The 20,258-nt window shown below is 38.3% G+C and overlaps 1 protein-coding gene across 3 annotated transcripts in view; it reads right to left on the bottom strand.

Moving 5' to 3' along the window:
• Positions 1–20,258, bottom strand: part of MYO3A (myosin IIIA) — a 108,237-nt gene that overhangs the window by 47,378 nt on the left and 40,601 nt on the right. For all 3 annotated transcript variants that reach the window (XR_005703336.1, XM_040080173.2, XM_040080184.2), the window contains exons 7-15: positions 19,382–19,447; positions 18,845–19,000; positions 9,705–9,804; positions 7,545–7,661; positions 6,662–6,766; positions 6,498–6,581; positions 5,469–5,671; positions 3,597–3,695; positions 3,382–3,496 (exon numbers count right to left, since the gene is read on the bottom strand). Coding sequence is in view for 2 of the 3 variants with exons in the window: in XM_040080173.2 (XP_039936107.1) it covers positions 3,382–3,496; positions 3,597–3,695; positions 5,469–5,671; positions 6,498–6,581; positions 6,662–6,766; positions 7,545–7,661; positions 9,705–9,804; positions 18,845–19,000; positions 19,382–19,447 (1,045 nt within the window). In the remaining variant the exon portion in view is untranslated. The remainder of the gene's footprint in view (positions 1–3,381; positions 3,497–3,596; positions 3,696–5,468; positions 5,672–6,497; positions 6,582–6,661; positions 6,767–7,544; positions 7,662–9,704; positions 9,805–18,844; positions 19,001–19,381; positions 19,448–20,258) is intronic.

Raw genomic sequence — 20,258 nt, 5'->3', positions numbered from 1 at the left:
ATGAAAAAAACCCAAAAAACCAGTACTTAACAGCCAGGTAATTGACCTCTGTGGTTTGTGTGATGGACATATGCATGTGTGTTGTTTCCTGCTGTCTGCCACGTGCCCACTAGTTTTAGGAGTGCTGTTCTCAGCAATTATTCCTATTCTGTACTTAGCAAAGTCTTTCAAGAATAAGACAGTCAAAGAGGCAAGACAAACCATAGCCTAACCTCTCTTCCCTACTTGTTGACCAGACAGGATTGTCACCAAGTAGGGAAAGCAAAAACAGAGGTGTGCATACCCTCTTAACAGAAAGAGTTCAGAGGTTATTTATATCTACCCTTCACTGTGTCTGCAGGTGCAAACATGTCTGAAGATTTAATACTTAGATCAACAAAAATATTTAAAAATCTGCATTGATGTTTCTGGCATCATGGAAACAAAGGTACTCCAAATATTAGGTCTATATCATCTCCCACCAATGTCATCAGAAAAAATTTCACTGGGAGAGGAGTGAGGCCTCACATCTCTGATTTGGCAAAGCACTTTACCCTTCAAAATGTCAGTTCCTAGCTCACCAAAGCATCTAATATGGATTTTGCTTAAATAAATTTAGATTTCAAATTATTTAGGAGGTTCTGCCATGGTTTAGTTGATAAGGTGGTGTTAGATAACAGGTTGGACTTGATGATCTCAAAGGTCTTTTCCAACATATTTAATTCTGTGATTCTGTGAAAAGGGACTCTGTCTTGAAAAAGGCTCTTACTACTTGGGATGGTGAAGTGATATATACAGTAAATTAAGTACCTATGCATGAATATATAAACTCCAAATAATATTTGAAATTAGGAAAATAATGCTTTCATTGCATGTTGGACTTAGATTTTAACTGCAAATTTTCATCTGAATGGTGAATGTTTATCATTATACCTGATGATCTGAGGGTTTTTTACTCAGAAAATGCTAGGTGTACCTGTAAAGCAGACTTGGAGTCTATAACACTGTATTTTTTGAGGCATACAGTAATAGTGTGTTTTATGAATACCAGGTTGAAAACTTTTGTAGTAGTTTTATAAGAAGCAGTTTTGCAAATTTGATTGGTATTTTATAACGAACTTTTTATAATTGCACAGCATTTTATACATATTATTCAATAGTTTGCTGGTACCATGTCAGGCATCATTTACTCAGATAAAATCTTTAATTGCTCTAGAATACTTGAGCTTGTTTTCAACAATTTCAGAAGTTAATCTAGCAGTTAATAAATAGTGATTCCAGTGACGGCAAGACAAACTGGATAAGCTCACTCTAAAAAATTATGCTGAGGATAATTGGCACACAGTTTACTTAGGATTAAACACTCATTTTTATTTTAAGCTTAGGGACACAGTTGAAATACAAAGAAACAGATAGCTTAACTTCTGCCATCATGCTGTACAATATGTATAGCTGATGACATTTTTCTGCCCTTTTCCAGTGTGTTTGAAATCTGGCTTGCTCTGTCTCATACAGAACAATTATTGTTTCCCCTCAGGCAGTCCTTTCTTACTAATTTTGCCATGCAGCCTGAAATAAAACAGTGTGATTTTAAGGCAGGGAGTACTGACAGTAGTTACTTTTAAAATCTGTCAGTCAGTTAAAAGTGAATTTCAAAGAAATAAAGCTTTGTTTAGGTCTCAGTTTTAGCTGAAGATTTTTTTTTTCTATCCATGGCTTTCTGCTAATAAAACACTGAACATGCTTATATAGAAATTCCTCTGTGCACTGGGATGAAGGTCAAAGCTTAAGGCTGCATTACTAAAAAGTGAACTTAGGAAAGGAATTCAATGTCATATGGGATATTTTTTTCACTGAAAAAAAATTGTCTCTGCACGTGTATCTGATATCAGAACCTCAGCTGGGGGAAGAAAACTCTTCCTTCACTCCTGCAAGCACAGCCTCAGAGAGGCTAATTCACCCTGAGGGGGATGCAAGGCAGGCTGACATGGCTGGGGCTCACAAGTAGCCACAAGCAGATTGCCTATGGCACTCAGCCTGCTTCTGAAACTGCGGGGTTCTACAGGTACATAATTCTTCACAGATTCAGCTCCCAGTGGCTTGCTGAGTTAATCAAGTGAAGATCCATGCTAGAGCTGCACAATGCAGCCAGTGACCTGGTTCTAACTGCATCGTCAATGTGTATGGAAAGCCTCTTTTGGATGATCAGGATTATTGTTTCCACCCGTCCAAGTGAACAGAAGAACTGGAAACAAAAACAGACTTGCTGCTTTTCATGCTTTAAATTAGGACTTATCAAGGTCTCCAGTACGGTGACAAAACTGCTGTCAGTGCTGAACCATGAATGTCCTTTCATGCTGCTTCTGGAAAGGTGAAAGCACAAGTGAAAGGATGTGATAGTACAGGTGTGATATTACTAAATGCAGTTGTGAATACCATGTAGAGGAGAAAGAGACTGTGAATGCCTCTGCTACTACAACCTAATGCAAAGTGACTATGGAGGAACAAAATAGGTGAATAAACCTGTTCTGCTAGCTATTTCAAATATTTACATTGAGGGAAGCCAAAATAGTCAACTAAAGTGAGCAATTTTCTGTGAAAAGCTCCTTACCACTTACAGTTTTGTCAGAGAAATTAAAACATTCATCCATTCTGCAGCTCTAGTGCTATATTTCACAGATACTGTATGGATCATACCTCTACTGTTTATATTGTTTATAAATAAAATCAGACATAAATGATACCTGTGATGCATCACTTCTCCTAAGGTAAAACTAAGTCATAAGATGGGATTTCTTTCCTTTATAAATCCAGTCCTTTTTTATTTTGATTCTACCAAAGACAGACTGAGGAAACAGGTTTAACAGCTAGCTGAGCAATGATATGAAATCATAAAGAAAGAATGGGTTCAGTTAATGTTTAGTGATGAGATTCATCTCCAAAGAAATTAAAGAACTTCATTCAATTTTATCCCTGGAGTTGTGAAAATGCATTGAGTTCATCAATACTCAGATCAATGAATTTTTAGAACTATTACCTTCCTCTTAAAACTGAGGCAAAGCTCATATTCACAGGCCCAGAATTGCTGGCTAATAAACAGTTACAACATAATTTTCTATGCAGTAAGTTTTTTAAAATCTCCCCCCTGACTCAATTACTCAGCTGTGCTGTGTTCACTGATTTCAGTCTTGTTGACTAACACCATTTTATTGGTTTATCAATGCATTGAAACATTAAAAATTTAAATGTTACTATACAACAGTAAGTTGACCGTGTGAGATCCTAAAACATAAACATAGGAAGGAAGGAAGAAAATAACAAGGGAAATTTGAATGCTTTATATATGTTTTTTCCTGAGGTAGCTGGTAAAGTTAACAAAGGAAAAGGGTTATTAGCACTCACCTCCATTGTAAAACCTATGACTTTGAAGCACTGTTCTATTAATTCAAACTGAGACTTATAAAAGCTATTGTTCATGAAATCTTGTACTATTCTGAAATGATCACTTTGCAGATATCTGAAAGAGTTGATGGATACAGAGTTAGAATGTAAATGAAGCTGAGAATTCAACACCGTGTTTCTTAGTAATCAATTTATGCAAAAATAAACTGCATTACCTGGGAGGTCTATATTCTGGCAGTTTATAATGTGCCAGTTTTTTCTTTTCTGCGAGACCAGCATAAATATAATAAAAAATATGGAAATTCTTCTCTCCTCTGAAACAACAGAAACAACAAACTGATTTAGTAATATAACCATGCTACATTTACTGATGACACACATGCTACTACTAAATGTTATTTTAATAACAGGCGAGACTCACACAAACTGACAGAGGATTCTTAAAGAAGCCTTATCACAGAACTTGCTGTGAACACCATTTTCATGCCATTGTGTGTTTGTCCTGACACTGCCATGGTGGCTGCTCTGTGCTAAAGCAGCTCAGTGCTGCTCTGCCCTTGATGCAATTGGTAGATGCTGTGTGAGATCTTGCACATTGCTCACCCACCCACAATGAATGGGCTGCTTAACTCCAGTTATTTTAAAAAATCTTTTGACTGTGGGAGAGGTGTACACTCTTGGTTTACTGAATGCATCAGGTTTGCTGTGTCCTTTAGCCTTGAACCAAGAAGCAAACATTCAGCAAAAGGGCCTTATGACTTGGCACGCTTTACCTAGAAGCTAGATGCCCAAACCTAGGACAGAGGTTTATTACACATTCAAGGTTCCTGCGCTCCTTATGAGGAAGAACTAGGTGAAAATTTGCAACCACCACTGAGCCATGAGATGCCCAAGTCAGTCTCTACTGAATAGCAAAAAGGAATTGTGTTCAAACCCCTGCTGTTGTTCATGAGCTTAGGTGTGTGTCTCAGGGGCACCATTAAAACCATAGAATGTCTTGAGTTGGGAGGGACCTTAAGGATCATCTAGTTTCAACTTCCCTGTCATGGGCAGGGACACCTTTCACTAGACCAGGTTGCTCAGAGACTCACCCAGCCTGGCTTGAACACTTCCAGGGATGGGGCAACCACTGCTTCTCTGGGCAACCTGTGCCAGGGCCTCACCACCCTCACACTAAAGAATTTCTTTCTAATATCTACTCTAAACCTACTCTCTCAGTTTAAATTCATTGCCCCTTGTCCTATCACTCCATGTTCTTTCAAAAAGTCTCTCTCCATCTCTCTCGCAGGCTCCCTTCAGGTGGAAGGCAGCAATTTGGTCACCCCAAAACCTTCTCTTCTTCAGGCTGAACAATCCCATTTTTCTTAGCTGTTTGTTACAGGAGAGGTGCTCCATCCCTCTAATCTTGGTGTTCTTCTCTGGAATTTCTCCAACAGGTCCACATATTTCCTGTAGTAGGGACCTCAGAGCTGGAAGCAGCACTGCAGGTGGGGTCTTACCAGAGCAGGGCAGAGGGGCAAATACCCCCTTGTCCTGCTGCTCACCCTGCCTTCAATGCAGCCCAGGACACGTTTGGCTTTCTGGGCTCGGAGTACATACGGCTGGGTCATGTCCAGCCTCTCATCCACCCCCAAGTCCATCTTCTCAGGGATCTATGACCCATAACTGTCTATAAACAAATCCTACTAGATGTTCCAAAATGGAAAATGAGCGAACAAAAAGACATTACTAGAGGAAATTTAGAGGAAGTAAATCCAAGTGATATATACTTTACACAGTACCCCAAAATCCCACAAAGAAATGTATACCTGAACTATTAGAAAGTTTTTATCTCTTGCACATTCTTATTTTATATATCACATGGGCATTTTTATAAGATTAGTTTAAATAACCCAGCGAGCAAGGAAAAAGAAAATCTGAAGTAGTTTTCAGCTAGCTTACATATTTATAAGCTATTCATGTACAACTTTTAAGAAAAAAATTCCAGGTACCTTATTCATCTTTGTGTTTTGAACCAAAGTGATTTCCTGCATCATAGGCCTACTCTGTAACCCCCAAATTAGGGCAAATACAATCTTCATACTTACACTGCCTGGTGGACAACTCTGGATTTTTCAAGGAGGTACTCTGAAATCTGAGCTCCTACTACAGTGCCACCACAAGTGAATTTCATTTCCAAGTATTTTCCAAATCTGCTTGAGTTATCATTGATGATGGTGCCTGCATTCCCAAATGCTTCTACAAGGTTGTTCACCTGGAGAATCTTCTCCTGCAGAGTCCTATTATTAGCCTGGATATGAAAAAGATTTTGCTTCAAATTATGAGTAATTATTCAAATACCTACATTTTTAGATGTTTCTTCTCATTGGTATTGTGAAGTGTGACATAATCAGGGCAGCCACTCCCACGGGAATTATAAGGAGAGAAAGGCATATATATACATACATACATACTTATACACACACACACACACACACATACACACACACATACATACATACATATATATATATCTATATGAAATCTTACAGAATATAGCAATCTTCAGACCTAAGGCTGTCTGGAAGAGATAACACACATAATGATAACAACACTACCAATGGATTTCTGTGGTTTTTGTGGTTCTGAGATGGTCAATCTGCTTTTAGGATCCTTATTAGGATTTGGGTACTGCTCCACTGCACCCTATCAATGCATTAGTTTGCCTTCATCTCTCCTGGGGCATGAAAAAAATGTATTTTATTTAGACAGTTATGCTGGCCACTTCCCAGAATGACTATGTCCCACTGACAGTAATCTGGTTGTGGAAGGATGAGAAGTCAGAAGAGGATTTTATTTGGTACTGTTTGGGTGACTTGAAGGTACTCAATTAAACAGGGATCTGACTAAGTCACAGCCCTCACTGCAGTGGGTACTATTCCTTGTGGAAATCCCAGCATATTTTCAAGTGACCCTAGTTCAGGGGGGAGGAAGGAGTAGATAGATCGGCATTGTGTTCCAGTGTTGTTTGGAAAGTGTGCAACAGTCTCACCCCACAACCAAAGCCCCATCCACAGGTTCTGCCCTTTAGGCCCAGGAGAGCAAAGCCTTACAGAGACATTCCCTCTGCCGCTTACCTTGCCCAGGACAGTGAGCTGCTGAACCAGCAGATGGGCACTTTGCGTCTTGCCAGCTCCACTTTCTCCAGAAATAACAATACACTGCAGAGAACAGAGCAAGACTGAGCTCATCACATACCTCTCCCCTTGGCAGAGGATGTAATCAGACACCTCATCCATACCTGATCGGAGTTGTACGTCACCATGGACTGATAGCCTATGTCAGCAACAGCAAAAATGTGAGGAGGGTTAGCCGTCCGTTTGGCTCCAATATACAGTTTGGAATGCTAAGTGTAAGAAAAATGAAGACATTATCACTGTCCTTTAAAAAAAGTTTTTCTTTTTTTAATTGAAGTTCTGTTTTGTTTTTAGATTAGTGTACAGCATGCTGAGGTTTCCAGCAGTGAAGTTTTCTGAGGGAACTGTTACTGCACTCACTATACCATGAATCTGAATGTACTTAGGACTACAAGAACTGCTAAAGAAATGAACTGCAATTTTCTATAATTTTAGCTCTGACTACACTATGATACTCAATTTATTAGGAGAAAATTTACTGTTGTCAGACATCATAGTTCCAACTCATTTAAATTTATTTGTGCATCCCTTCCTATTAGTATCTCCGCATGATATTGATGCTAAAACTTGAGATCTTTTCTGTACCTGTAATATCGGATAATTAATAACACCAAATTATTGTATGATCCAACTTTAATATCTTTCCCTTTTTGTATCATACGGAGGCAAACTCTCTTTTGTATAATGAAGAGACAGATTCACAGAAGTTAACATTTTACAGGATTGCTTTGTTCATGATCTACACTGTAGACATAAAGACATTAGAAATCAATTCTTTTGGAGTTTCTCATTTTTGTACTGAAATTCAGCAAGTGTTAAGAATGTGTCTCAATGTGCACTTGTAAGAACATCTCTGCTGGTAATTCTGTTTTTCAGAATAAGCTAAAATAAATCTCAAGAATGGTCTTACTTTATACTTAACACAAATATTTGTATTTTAGTGGAAATTGGTGCTAGTTTAAAATAACAAAACCTAAATTTTCACACCTGTGAAGAATAAATATCTATGTTCCGAAATGGGTTGACAGCGATGAGAATGTCCCCAACGTATGTGTAGATCTGGTCCTTGGCGTAACCCTTCTGCAACTGTTCTGTTACTGTATTCTGATGGAGAAGGAACAGGAACAATGAATCTCATGGGGGGAAAAAAATAAGGAAAATGTATAAAATATTTATATAGTTTCAATGAGTGAAGATGGGGAGAGAAGGTATTTGTAGTCAGGAGTACAATGGATCATGATCAAAAGTAAGCAATATTTTCAAACACACTGTCATTTCTAATTTTTTGTGTCCAAACTCACTTTGAACAATACATACTTACAGATCCACAAGTGGCTGTAGAAAAAGGAGTTAATAAGCACTGTTTTCATTCAGTTCATCAGACATTTCCATGAGACAGTCTTGTCTACATTTCTACTACTATAGTTCCATGTAATTTATCAAGCAAGAGCCATTTGATCAAGTCCATAACTGCCATTAGAGCTGCTCTAACATTACTCTCAGTTACTATACAACACAGATGTTCAACTGTTTGGTTCTCATTAATGTAAACAATGAGGCATCTTTCCCTATTAACAAGCAGTCTCTGCTGTGATTGTTCTTTGCTGTTGCAGAGCCAGTTTCCCCTGAACCAAGAAAAAAGAAGGGCCCATTAGTGGCATTCAAATTTCTTGATGTAATTCCCCTCAGCTTCTTCTGCATACACAGCTGGGTATATAAAGTGCCTGGTTAGGTTTCCAATCAAAACAGGCCACAGAGCTGAAGAAATTGAAGAAATTCAAACCAGCCTTGAGACTAATCTGAGGTACAAGTGAAAATATTTAGGCCCCATACCCACTGGAACAGACCAACTGGCAGCAGAGGACTACAGAAGGAATTGCTTTCGTTCCTCATCTGTCTATTCACAGTGTTGTACACTGTGTCCTGTTTAATACACTTACAAGTCAAGAAGCTGCCATTCATATCTTGAAGTGGTTTTAAATTGGATTTGATTTAGTAACACCATATAGTCAAACAATGCATTTAGACAGAGGCTTCTTGAGGACTTCCATGAGAATGCTCCACCTCTGAGGGGGTGGGATACATTCCGGTTTGTCTGGGGTTTTTGGGCAATAAAATCTCTTTAGCTTGGATTGTTTATAAGTAATCTTTGTAAAAGATTAAAAAAAAAACCCTCAGCAGTCTTACTCTTCCCAATACAAAAAAAATGCTTAAACCTGAATTTTGTCCAGTAGATGAAGTTTGGGTTAGCTCAATTACAATTAACTAAACATCAAGCTACTATAACAAAGCTCTTGGGAAGATGGAAGATGTTCTGTGAGCTGTCAGCATTATACAGTTTGCCAGCTCAAGTGCCACAATGAGTATTCTGGACTGACAAAGACACAATATACCTGAGAAGTTTTACAGATAAGAGAATATGAATTATAGTCTATGCACAGCCTAGTAGATGAGGAATGACAGTTTGTTTACAACCACTGATGGCCTCCAAGACCGGCAGATAATGTGCTGCAGCCTGATTCTTCCTTCTGGTTGTGAAGCTTAAAGCATAAACACAGCAGACTTCCTCCCTCCCTTATGCCATGTTTCCCCGCACCTAGTGGACTCATTTTTGAACTTTGAAAAACCAGTGGTATTTGTATCAGTAATTTGTTCAAAGGTTCATCAGCAGGCATTGACAGATGAGAGGCTCAGCTGACATAAATTGTCCCTCATGCATTTCTACCAAAATAAGTCAGCGAGAACCCAGTCTGGGAGAGTATGGTGAGCTAGTGTAAGACAACTCTTGGCATTCAAGCAACAGAGATAGAAGGTCTTGGACCTAGACCAATTTCAGGTTAACACACCATTGCAAACTGGATACTTAGCTGTAATAAAATCCAGTGATATATTCTGTTTAGTCAATGGTGTTACAATAGTGTTTGGTCTACAAGATATAACTCCACAGATTGTTTTAGCTTTGAGTTGGAACGTTTCTGACACAGTAAATCTTGTTCAAAACATTTGACATAAAGTGGTGAAATGTCATTGTACACTTACACAACTGAAGTGTGACAATACAGTTGAATTTGCAAATCAACAGCACACGATTGCGATTTAATATGTGATTACTCCTCTTCAGGAAAACATGAAAAAAGAGGTTCTTACCTCATCCAGTACCTCCAAGGTTGCCAAATCATCTACCTCTTCTTGGTTTGAAACTAGTGACTTACTGTAGTTCCCTTTCTTTGTGTGAATACGTTCAAATCTAGAAAAGAAAGAGATACAGCCTCCTGATGTAAGGAAACACAAAGCAGATCTTGCATCTGCAAACATCTTGGAGGCCAAAACATTCCAGCTTTCCATTGTTCTGAATTTAAACATGTAAATGTTTGAATAGTGGGACAGGAGTCAGCTTCTCGGTACAGCACACCTGTACCTGACAGTTCAAAAGCTATGATTTGATCCAAGAACTGCAACCATGAAGAACTTTGTCACTCTATAGATCCCTACTTAGATCACACACATACATCAGCTTCAAGACTAGAGCTTGGCAATACAAGTAAAAAAAAGAATTTATTTATAAAGCATGTAACAGTGAAACTCTGGCACCAACATGCAAAAAGATCCTGCTAAAAGTTATGTATAGGACAAAACCAGGGGTGTATGATGAAATAGTACAGCAAAGATGATGCAGACAAAATACTCAGGATGGAAACATTTCTAGCTTAGTAATGACAGTGCTCTAAAATCTGGCTGAGATGACCACACTATAGAGCAAAGTGCTACAGAACCACTGGGGTAAGCGAAATACATCTTGGCCAAATTTTCTTGGACTCATCGGGAAAAAAAGTCATACATGAGAAGGAAACAAAATTTCAAGTATCTTTTTTATCAGGGTTAAACTTCAAGTTTAATTTGAAATTTGTCTTAAAGTTACATTTCTTTTCTCCTTCAATCAAACCACAAACCCAACTTTATGCAGTCTTATTTTAATTAGCAAGAAAATTCCCAGAGACTTGGATCATTCTTTATCCAAGAATAAAGGCATTGCTAAATAGAGCAAACACAGCAGAGAATGCAAGGTTTACAATTCATATTAGTTATACTTGTTCTATGAGATGAGGGAAAATAAGGGAAAGGGAAATGTAATAAGTAACAGCAGAGTTCACAAACTAAATCAAGCTCAGATTGTAATTGTGTAATAAGGCACAAGCACAGAAAAACTATTAAGTAAATCTGATATCCTGGTATGACCTCACTCCCCTTGATGACACTGGTGGGAAGGCACCTCTCAAACACAAGGAACATTTACCTTGGTAACCTGAGACAGCCAGGAAACTGTTGTGTGAGGCACTCTCTCTTTACCTTGATCCCAGACAAGACCAGGGAAGTTCTTTATTTAAATTTGATATTTGGATATATGGCATAGGTTAAAGCAGACAGGTGTTTTCTACACAGGCAAGAATTTTGATATACAGTGAACAGATGACAGAAGAAAGAGTGTAGTCCCACCAAGATGGAAAGTTAGAGTGAGTGAACAACACACTGATGGGGGAAGCTGAACACCCATGGATCTACTGCATATTTAATGGACTTAACTGTTCCATGAACATCACCTAGTTCATGAGTGCTGCTTCAGGTCATGCTGGCTGTGCACTGATGAGGGATGTAGGTGCAGAAACTCAAGCAGGCATCAACTAGGTGAAATAACTAATTGCCAGGACTGAAAAGGGACTGGAAGAAATGGGCAAATGATGCCCTCCCAAACTGTAAATGCAATCACAATCTGGATGATGGAAATCCAGACAGGACTGCACTTCATCTATCACTTCCTTCAATTTCTCTTGTCTCTAACAATAATTCCCTGAGGATGACAGAATGGCCTGTCCTCATCCTGGTGCCAGTTTCTTCCCCTTTACACAGCTGCTAGCTACCACTAGAGTTTTTTAATTGTTCACAACGCAAAGGCAAGAGCTTCACACCCATAGCTGAGTAATTCTGCAACTTTAATATCAAGACATAAACACATCTTCCTTGGAAGAGCTACCAGTTTCACAGTTTCTCTGCCAAAATTGCAGCACAGTATCCAGTGAGGAGGCCAAGTGACCAGGAAGCACAATGAACCAAAGGACTGACAGGATTATTTTAGGTTTGACCTATTCTTTCCTTTCCTTTGGAAACCAGTTTTACCACAAGAGCTGTCCTGGTAGTACTGTCCTTGCAACAACAGTATGAGACAATTTTTGGTAGAATGTACCCCCAGGTTGTATTAAAGAGGATGTGGCAATATTAAGATTTAAATTATCTCCTCAGCCTTGCATAATCTGCTGCTGTTTCATTTGCATTTAGCAGCTAAAGGACATTACTGAATCTAAAGTCAGAGGTGCAGACAATATCCTACCCTCTCAACAGAAATCCATCCCCTCTATAATCCACATTCTTATTTACACATCTCTTTGAAAGCTTAATTTGAAAAAATTCAAATTTGGACAGCGAAAATGATTTCTCCTTTGTACCTGTATGGTACCTGAAGGTAATTTTTTGTCCAGAGTATGCATCTAATATCAGTGTGACTTTGAGAGAGAGCTATCAATATGTACACAAGGGAAAGATGTGGGAATTGCAGGACTACATCAACCTCTACTGTTCTATTTTTTCCATTGCTGAAGAAAGACCCAAGACAAAGCATCTGTCAAGCTTTGCTCTCCATTTCTGGTGGAACTATTACACATTGAACACATTTTTTTTATTATGTTAGATCCTAAAATGTTTCTGCATATCAGTGAGAGAGTGGTATTTCCCATGATTAGTTTCAATTACCATTTTTCATTTAATGTAAGAAACTAACAATTGCCTTGCAGGAAGGGAGGAGAGTGCTCCAGTCATGGAAATTTTTTTTTTTTTTTTTTAAGGAAGCAGATCTCTATGTATGCCAGGGAAGTTTAATTACATAAAATCGATCCTCCTGTAATCCTCTTCAGCTGGCATTATGAGAACACTAGCCCTTGTTGGACCAGATTATATTCTCCATTCTCCAGAGTACATAAGAGTGGCAGATTTGCAGAACACAATATTTTTCCACTTTGCTGTCAAAGGGCACAGACCCCTCAAGGGCAGTTATACTGCTTCACTCCAACCACTTAAAAAAACCCACATCAGTGCTGTTGACATCAGCACTGAAGTTTCATTAAGATCATGCACACAGACATTGTGAACTGAAATAACCACGTTTCTCTGTTCTGCTCAAAAATATATTGGAGGCAATGGATTTTACAAGCATGCCCGACAAGCAATTCAGGCAGCTAAAGGCCAGAAACATCAATGCAGTAAGGACAAGAAAATGAGTCAAGGCAGCATTGTTTCTGTGCATTCTCTTTCACGCCAAGGCTCCCCCCCCCCTCCCCCACTTATCTTTCAAGATTCAGTTAAATCAAAACGAGGCAAGCGCAGCTTTTCTTCTTCAAATTGTCAGAATGTATTTAAAAGATTTCTGATAGTTCCAAAAATACCATGAAAAGGAAAGTGTGACTCATGATGCCCTGCTGAACTCTCTGCCTAAACTGGTTGGAGAATCATCTACAGACTAAGAAGTGACAGGAAAAGGGCTGGCCTTAGTCTGCGTGTAAAGAAGAAACTAAAAATAGTGAAGTTTTTGTAAGGTGAAGGTGGAAACAGCTGTACACCTCCCAGCAGTTACAAACAGCAGTAAAATGACAAAGAAGCAACACAGAGAAACCTCTACAGGATCTTTCTCTGGAGGCGATTGCACAAAGCGATATTAATTCACACTTAAAATCAAATTCTTTTCTTCACAGATATATCTTGTGAAATCTGCTTAAATAAAACTACAGTCTGCTATCTATGAAAATCTGTACCTGACTTTAGAAAGTGTAAGACTTCAGCGATAAGCCTCCGGCTGCACCTGCACAATGCTTTGCAGACAAACCTGTGTTCTCCTCTGTATTTGAATGATTGACAGCATTGAGACTACAGGCTGCCGTCTCAGGGAGCTGTGCTGCAGTTTATGCAATGTTTCTGAGAGCACACTGTTGCCCTGCAGAGCTATGGGGCTTTTGATTCAGAGGTGGCCTGTGCCCAGCTCTGCACAATCTGTTTGACAAAGCTTGTGCAGCTTCTCCATGACCTGTAAGCAAAATAGATTATTATTCTTCCACAACAGCCTCAAGAAACAGCTGTATCCCTGACAAATTTCAGGGGGAAGTGTGTGTCCTTAACTGAGCAAATAGGACATTTCTAAAAGGACTCTTTGGGATTAGTTCCTCATGAGTCAGGCCCACACACTGTGTTCACAGCCATATCAAGATGGTAAAGGAGAAGCTCCATGGGTACAAAATGCCTGCTGAAGTGTCCCACCCTCAGGAGAAATGAGTTGCTGAGCAAGTGGACTGGCACAACAGTAAAGTGTCACTTGCAGAGCATTTCTCCTCAGGAGTTCTGAATCCAGGAGGAACATCTTCCTCCTCTTTTCTTCAGGAGGTAAACTATTCTTCATTCAGGCATTGCTGTTGTTCATTGTGTTATATAGAAGAACATTATTCAGATATAGAGATGTGTATTAGCTATGGGACTGGAGATCTGCTTATTCTAATCTACCTTTGTTCCCAGAACTCCCTACTGCTTCTACAGCCTGAGAGAAGTTTGCAGCACAGCCATCCTACGTAGGAGTGTCCCCAGTGCAGAAGCACACACCTCTTGGTATAACAAAGCCCACACTGAGTTCCAGGAGAGGAAGAACTGGTCTAAAGGAATCAAAGATTGAACTGGAACTCCAAAACCTCCCATTTAAGCCACTACTCTGATCCAGATGTTATCTGGAGACCTTGGCCAAGACAGCACTGGACTCTGTGTGCACTATCTTGTACTGCTCCTCATACTGCCTTTGTCAAGCATGGTGATCTCCCAGCCTCTCCTACAGCCCGCCCTGCAGAGCTGAGCTTGAAGAATTGCTGTCAGCTGCTTTCCACTGTCAGGATGAGTCAGAGGGACTGGGACAGAGTGAACACCCAGAAAATGGGTGACACAAGTCTGTGCAGTCAGGGAAAGTCACGAAAGGAAACTTTACTGTATTCCCTGCTTTTAATAGGGGTCAATAAATTAACCACCTTTTTGCATGTTGTACATGAACTTTTATGAAATTATCTTCCTGGCCTTTCCAAACAGTTAAATAGACTAACTGTTCAGTATTGTGTTACTGATTTCAGTGCTAACCCTATATGGCCAATACAGGAGGACAAACTCCTAAGAAAATAATTCAAAACTTTGCATCATTTTGCAGAATAGGTCTCTTTCCCATAATTACTCAGAGAGTATATAAAGATGACTCTTAATCTGGGACCAGAGTAATTTGCTGAAATCTAGGTGCACTGAATAACCCTCATATGTACAGCTCATTCTGGAATGACTCACAATTCCCAGGAAATACACAATGTACTAATCATTGCATATTTCTACAGAGATTACTGTAAAAGCAGTCAAGAAGAAGACAGCCAAACAATTCAAGATAGAAGTCTTACAAGCCTGACTGTCAGGTGTAGATGCGACAGTTCTGAAGGTTGTTTCAAAGACAACTATTTCTGTTGCAGAGTAAAATTCTTTACAATGCAGGGATTTTTCCCTCTTTTGGCCCAGCAAGAAGTGTACTTTTAGAACTGTTTTGGGGTATATGCTGCAGTGCTCATTTTTAATAGCAATTTTCATCACTAATTATAAATTTTAACAGCTATACTGCTATACTGAAAGCCTTTGTCAAGCTCAGGGCCCCTGTCCTGAAAATTACTCTTCTCACAAAAACCTCATCAAAATTAATTGCACTTAGTATGCAACTTTGCCTGCTTCACCTCTTCTCTAACATGAATTTATCCCATATAGTATAACTCATATAGCATATTTGATATATAGCTCATATATAATTCCCAGCAGCAGATTTTAAAGATGTTACAGTCAGGATGCTATGGGGACATGTTCTGTATCAAGGGATATTATCTCTTGCTATTCCCATTGTCATTTCAGCCTGAGTTCTGAGCTAGGAAAGTTGCAAATAGATAGCATTTAAATATATATATATATTTTAGAGAAAAATGTACTGCATTTGCTCAAAGTAAAAAGAATTGAATTTTTAATGAAGCTAATTGCTACTCATGCTTTTTTGAGTCTTGAGTAGCACAGGATATTCTAGTGTTAGAACACTGCTCAAAGGCTACTGCAAACCCACTATTATCTTCTATCACTTTGATTAAATCTGGAGCCAGGCTGTGGCATACTGCCATTTAAAGTTTTATCAGTGTTAATTGAGATTCTTCTGATTAGTCAGGTGGTTCATGGGCTCTCTTCCTCTTGTTTCTATCTCTTGAGAAGATGCAGTATAATGCAGAACCTAAACCTTGGTTCCTCTTCACTAGAGAAACAACACTGGGAAGGTCCTGAGGGCCCTCATGACTCAGTGAGTCCTCAGTGTTAGAAAATACCTCAGGAGAAATGGTGCCAAAGAGAGAAACTTCAGGGTGGCTCCACTCTGTGCCTAGAGATTACACATCCTTCCTGAGCACACACAGTGCACAAAGACTGGATCTGAGGGTAAGGCTCTCTGCAAAAACCCCTGAGAATGTGACATAACTGTTATGAGCTTTTCTTTTTGAACTGTATCAACTGCACATTCAGCAAACAGCAAGGTAAGATCACAAGCACATCAAGAGATTACTGCTGGAGAAAGTAGTCAGAACCAAATTACCCCTCAGCCCAAGGGGCTACGAAGGTGACTTGATTTTGAGTGAAAACAGAAATAGTGCACACAGTAAAACCTAGTGGCTGGACCTCAGCTATTAATGTTTTTCTTTTGAAATACAAAACTGCAATTAATGAAGTAAAATTTGATGAGGAGAGTGAACACATACAGAGAAAAGAACTGGATTTCTAACTTTAACTCAACTTTTCAGCTTTAACTCAACATTAGCAAATTTCTTGACTTTATATTCCAATGCCCATTTATACAACACAATACAGGTAGCAGGATTTCTTCCCTCAGTGGAAGGAAAAGATCTTTAATCCCTTAAACTACCTGCCTCCCACTGTCACTGCTATTGTCAAGAAGGAGGAGAGTTATACCTTCAAATTAGGGACAGAGAGAGTGTGAGCTCAAGATGAGGAAGCAGTTTTATAAGGAAAGTTGCCAGTAACTGGTGAAAGTTCAGAAACTTCACAGTAGGATCCTAACACATCAGTGTAAAAACAGTGCCAGAAGAGCATGAACAAGAAAAGAGCAGCTCTTCCAGGGGACTTGTCACTATACAGCCTGTCTTGACTCTAAATCAGATTTACATGGTACTTCTGTACAGACACTGCTTTTAACACCATTTGCTTTGTGCAGATTAAAGGTCAGAAGATACATATGATTAGTAATAAAAGACTTTTTAAAAAGCGTAACACTGAATTTAAAGATCTTTGACTACAAAACAGCATTTGTGGTTTTTTCTGCTGTGAATGATAAGAGATTATACAGTGTTACAGGATATCTCACAAAATTACACAATCACAGAATCATTTGGGTTGGAAATACTATTTGTTAGTATTTTGAGCTGCTAAACTGAAATTTGGGCTATGCTCAGTTTAACCATGCCTTTTACATTACACTCTGAATTAAATAAGTACAATTCTTTTTTGGTTTTTCCTTTGGGAAATTTGAGGTAAAAGTTACACTTGATCAACTATAAAAGCATAGGCAACTTCATCACATATTTCCTTAAATTCTAGTTCCCATGAAGAGCCATCAGCTTATAAAACACCATCTAAACAGGACAGAGGAAATACCGTAGATCATCCTCTTCTTGTGCCACTTGACTGCTCTATGCACATGCAAATTTGGCCACTTTCTTTATGTTTGTATTATACAGAAAACAAAAAAAAAGTTCATATAGTTTGCTTTATGCAGCATTTACATGAAAAAATAAAGGATTTGGAAAAGAAAATATGAATTAAAAAATGAGTACTCAAAAATGGGTAAAAAAGTCACAATATCTAATTGACTGGGAGCTTGATTTTTTTCAAAATAATTTAGGCTTTAAAAGGACTAATATCACAAGTGTTAACAAGGTTTCCATTTATATAACCTAGTGGTTTGGATTTATTTTACCACATATCATTTCCTTGTGTTTTATATAAATAAATGCTATTTAAAGTCTGGATTATGTTGCTAGTTTAGTGCTCAGCAATGACATCCAATAAGCTTATTTGAATTCAAGAATCTTTCTGGATTAAGCAAATGTCAAGTCTGCAATATATAGAGCATATAAATCCAGGCTGAAGCTTAAATTTAAGCCAAATGCATAGTTTTATACTGAGATGTCATAAAAGAGAAAGCACTACTCCTCTGATATCCAGTTGAAAAAACTTCAATATCATAATTGTTTAGAAATATATATATTTTTACTATTGTCTTCAAACATAGAGTAAATAGAAAATTCTCCAGAACTAGAACTGAAGACTGCTGTATATATTGTTACTATAAATGTGTGAAAGTAAATGTGGCAGATTTTAACAGACCTTTTCCACATAGAGTATAATACCAAAATGTCTTTTAAATTTCATGTTCCATTAAAAAAAAAAAAAAAAAAAGAAGAAAGAAAAACATCATGCTTTTCCTTGAAGCAGGAGCCGTCACACCAGCAGTACTTCAATACTAATCGACAACATTTCACATCTGATACATAAGTGTACAGTATGGAGTTTTTTCAATTGTAAAACTGAGCCAAGACATTTTCAAGTATTTTAAATAAAAGCCATCATCAGGTGTTAAGTGATTTGTTTGGAATTGATATCATTTAGATACCAGTGGAAGAAAGAATCTATTCAAGAAAACATAAGATTTAAAGTTTTCAAAACATAGTCTTCTAGGATTATCACTTATTTCCGTCAGAAACATCCCATTCCTGCAGGATTCTGACTAGCTATTTTTAGCATACTTGCTCAAAGTAAACATTAGCTGACTATGCAAATGTAAGAGAACACCAAACATTAATTTCACCTAACCTTAACTTTCTAAAAGCTGGGGTCTAAGCCTATATCTTGAGCCACAGAAGAAGAGGACGCACTTCTAAAGATTGTTTCATCCTGCATGTCATTCATGACGCCTCTCCCCTTTCGTGGGTTGTACCAGGGACCCCAAGTATTAAGCATTCTATTTTTTTGCCAGCTAAAGTTATAAAGATTGAATCTTTCTCTGAGTGCTAGTCATTCTGAAACACCGGAAGTATCAAGATTGATGAGCTCGTCTACTTTTCAGCTATTTTTACCTTGCCTTTTCAGTGACTCCCATTTGTTGATGAACATCAATAAATTCCATGAGTTGCCTTTGTAGCACGTTTTCTTTTCCTTCAATTTGCTTAATAAAATCATGCTGCAAAAGAGTAGATACTGTTGGACGCTTCTCATAATCTTTAGTCAAGCACCTGTGCTGGCAGAAAAAAACATGATCATCAAGGGTTTGCAGTTGAGTTTTTAAATGCTTGTGTGGAGTTCATTCATGCCTCCATATTAAATACAGCCATCTTAATCAGAACAGCTCTGCACTGAAAACTGACATGGCTTCACAGAATTAATGAGTCCAAAAAGTTAAATGGTTGACTTTTAAAACTAAATATTCTCTAACTTAAAAAATGTCAAGGGTATTGAAATGTTTTAAATACAGAGCCTCATCTGGAAGTCAAACTCAATTTGCAAACTAGGCTTTTAAGGAGGAGTATCTGCAACAGATTTCCACAAAATATGTTTTACACATGACATTTACACATGTTCCATATTCAACCCTCGTGGTCTCAGTTGTTACTCACTTGTTAATGAAGTCATTGAATTCAGGTGACCACAGTTCAGGCTGCTGTAGTGTTGGAGGAGGATTCCTGCAAAGGTTAGTGTGGTGATAAGTTAATAAGCTCCTCACTTGACAAAAACAATGTGTGAAAGTAGGCTGAGTAATGAGTTTTAGAAGGCCACCGAAAAAAGATACTGATTTCCACTGGTAAAAGGAGCATGGGTAGATGCTGCAATGCCTCATTGGTTTTCCTACTTTACATAACTAATAATGAGAAATAGTATCAAGATGATCTACCAAGTGTAGCTAAGAATCACTGTGATTTTTTCAATCAAATCAATAAAAGGAAATTAAACTAACAACCCATTAATCACTATTCACTTGTAATGGCAAGTTCCTTTTTCCGAGCCTGAAACAATATACTCTCTTAGGAGAAATTTTAAAAAGAAATTCTATTTTAAGTTTCCTCAGGACTGAATTAATCAACTTGCTGAATAAAGTGCCCAAAGGAATTGGTTCTCTATTAATTATTCCTCATTCATCAGAAGATAATCAGAAATGAAGGTCTAAATACAGATCTACTGTAAATGGCTATACTGCTTTCTTTTCTATTGTTAGAGCTGTTTACTCTAGGTGTTAATTTAGTTGAAATGGTCTTGGTTTTCTTCCATTCAGAGATGTCATTTTCACTGAGTATGGTTGTGAAGACAAAAGGAATGACCAGCCAATAAGATGAGGTGACTTGCTGTCTCTTTTCAATCAACCATGACTGCTTTTCTTAAAGTGCTGCTCAATGTTTACTCTATCGCTCCCAGGTTTTACTTAATGGAAGGAAAGGGTACTGATCTTCTATTTGCTCCAGGGCAGGAAGGTGCCCAGTACCTGTAAGACTATAAGCC

This window comes from Hirundo rustica, chromosome 1 (genome assembly GCF_015227805.2).
Source record: "Hirundo rustica isolate bHirRus1 chromosome 1, bHirRus1.pri.v3, whole genome shotgun sequence".
In the NCBI taxonomy this organism is placed as follows: Eukaryota; Metazoa; Chordata; class Aves; order Passeriformes; family Hirundinidae; genus Hirundo; species Hirundo rustica.
Note: the sequence above shows the minus strand (reverse complement) of the source record. Positions and strands in the feature narration are given on the sequence as shown.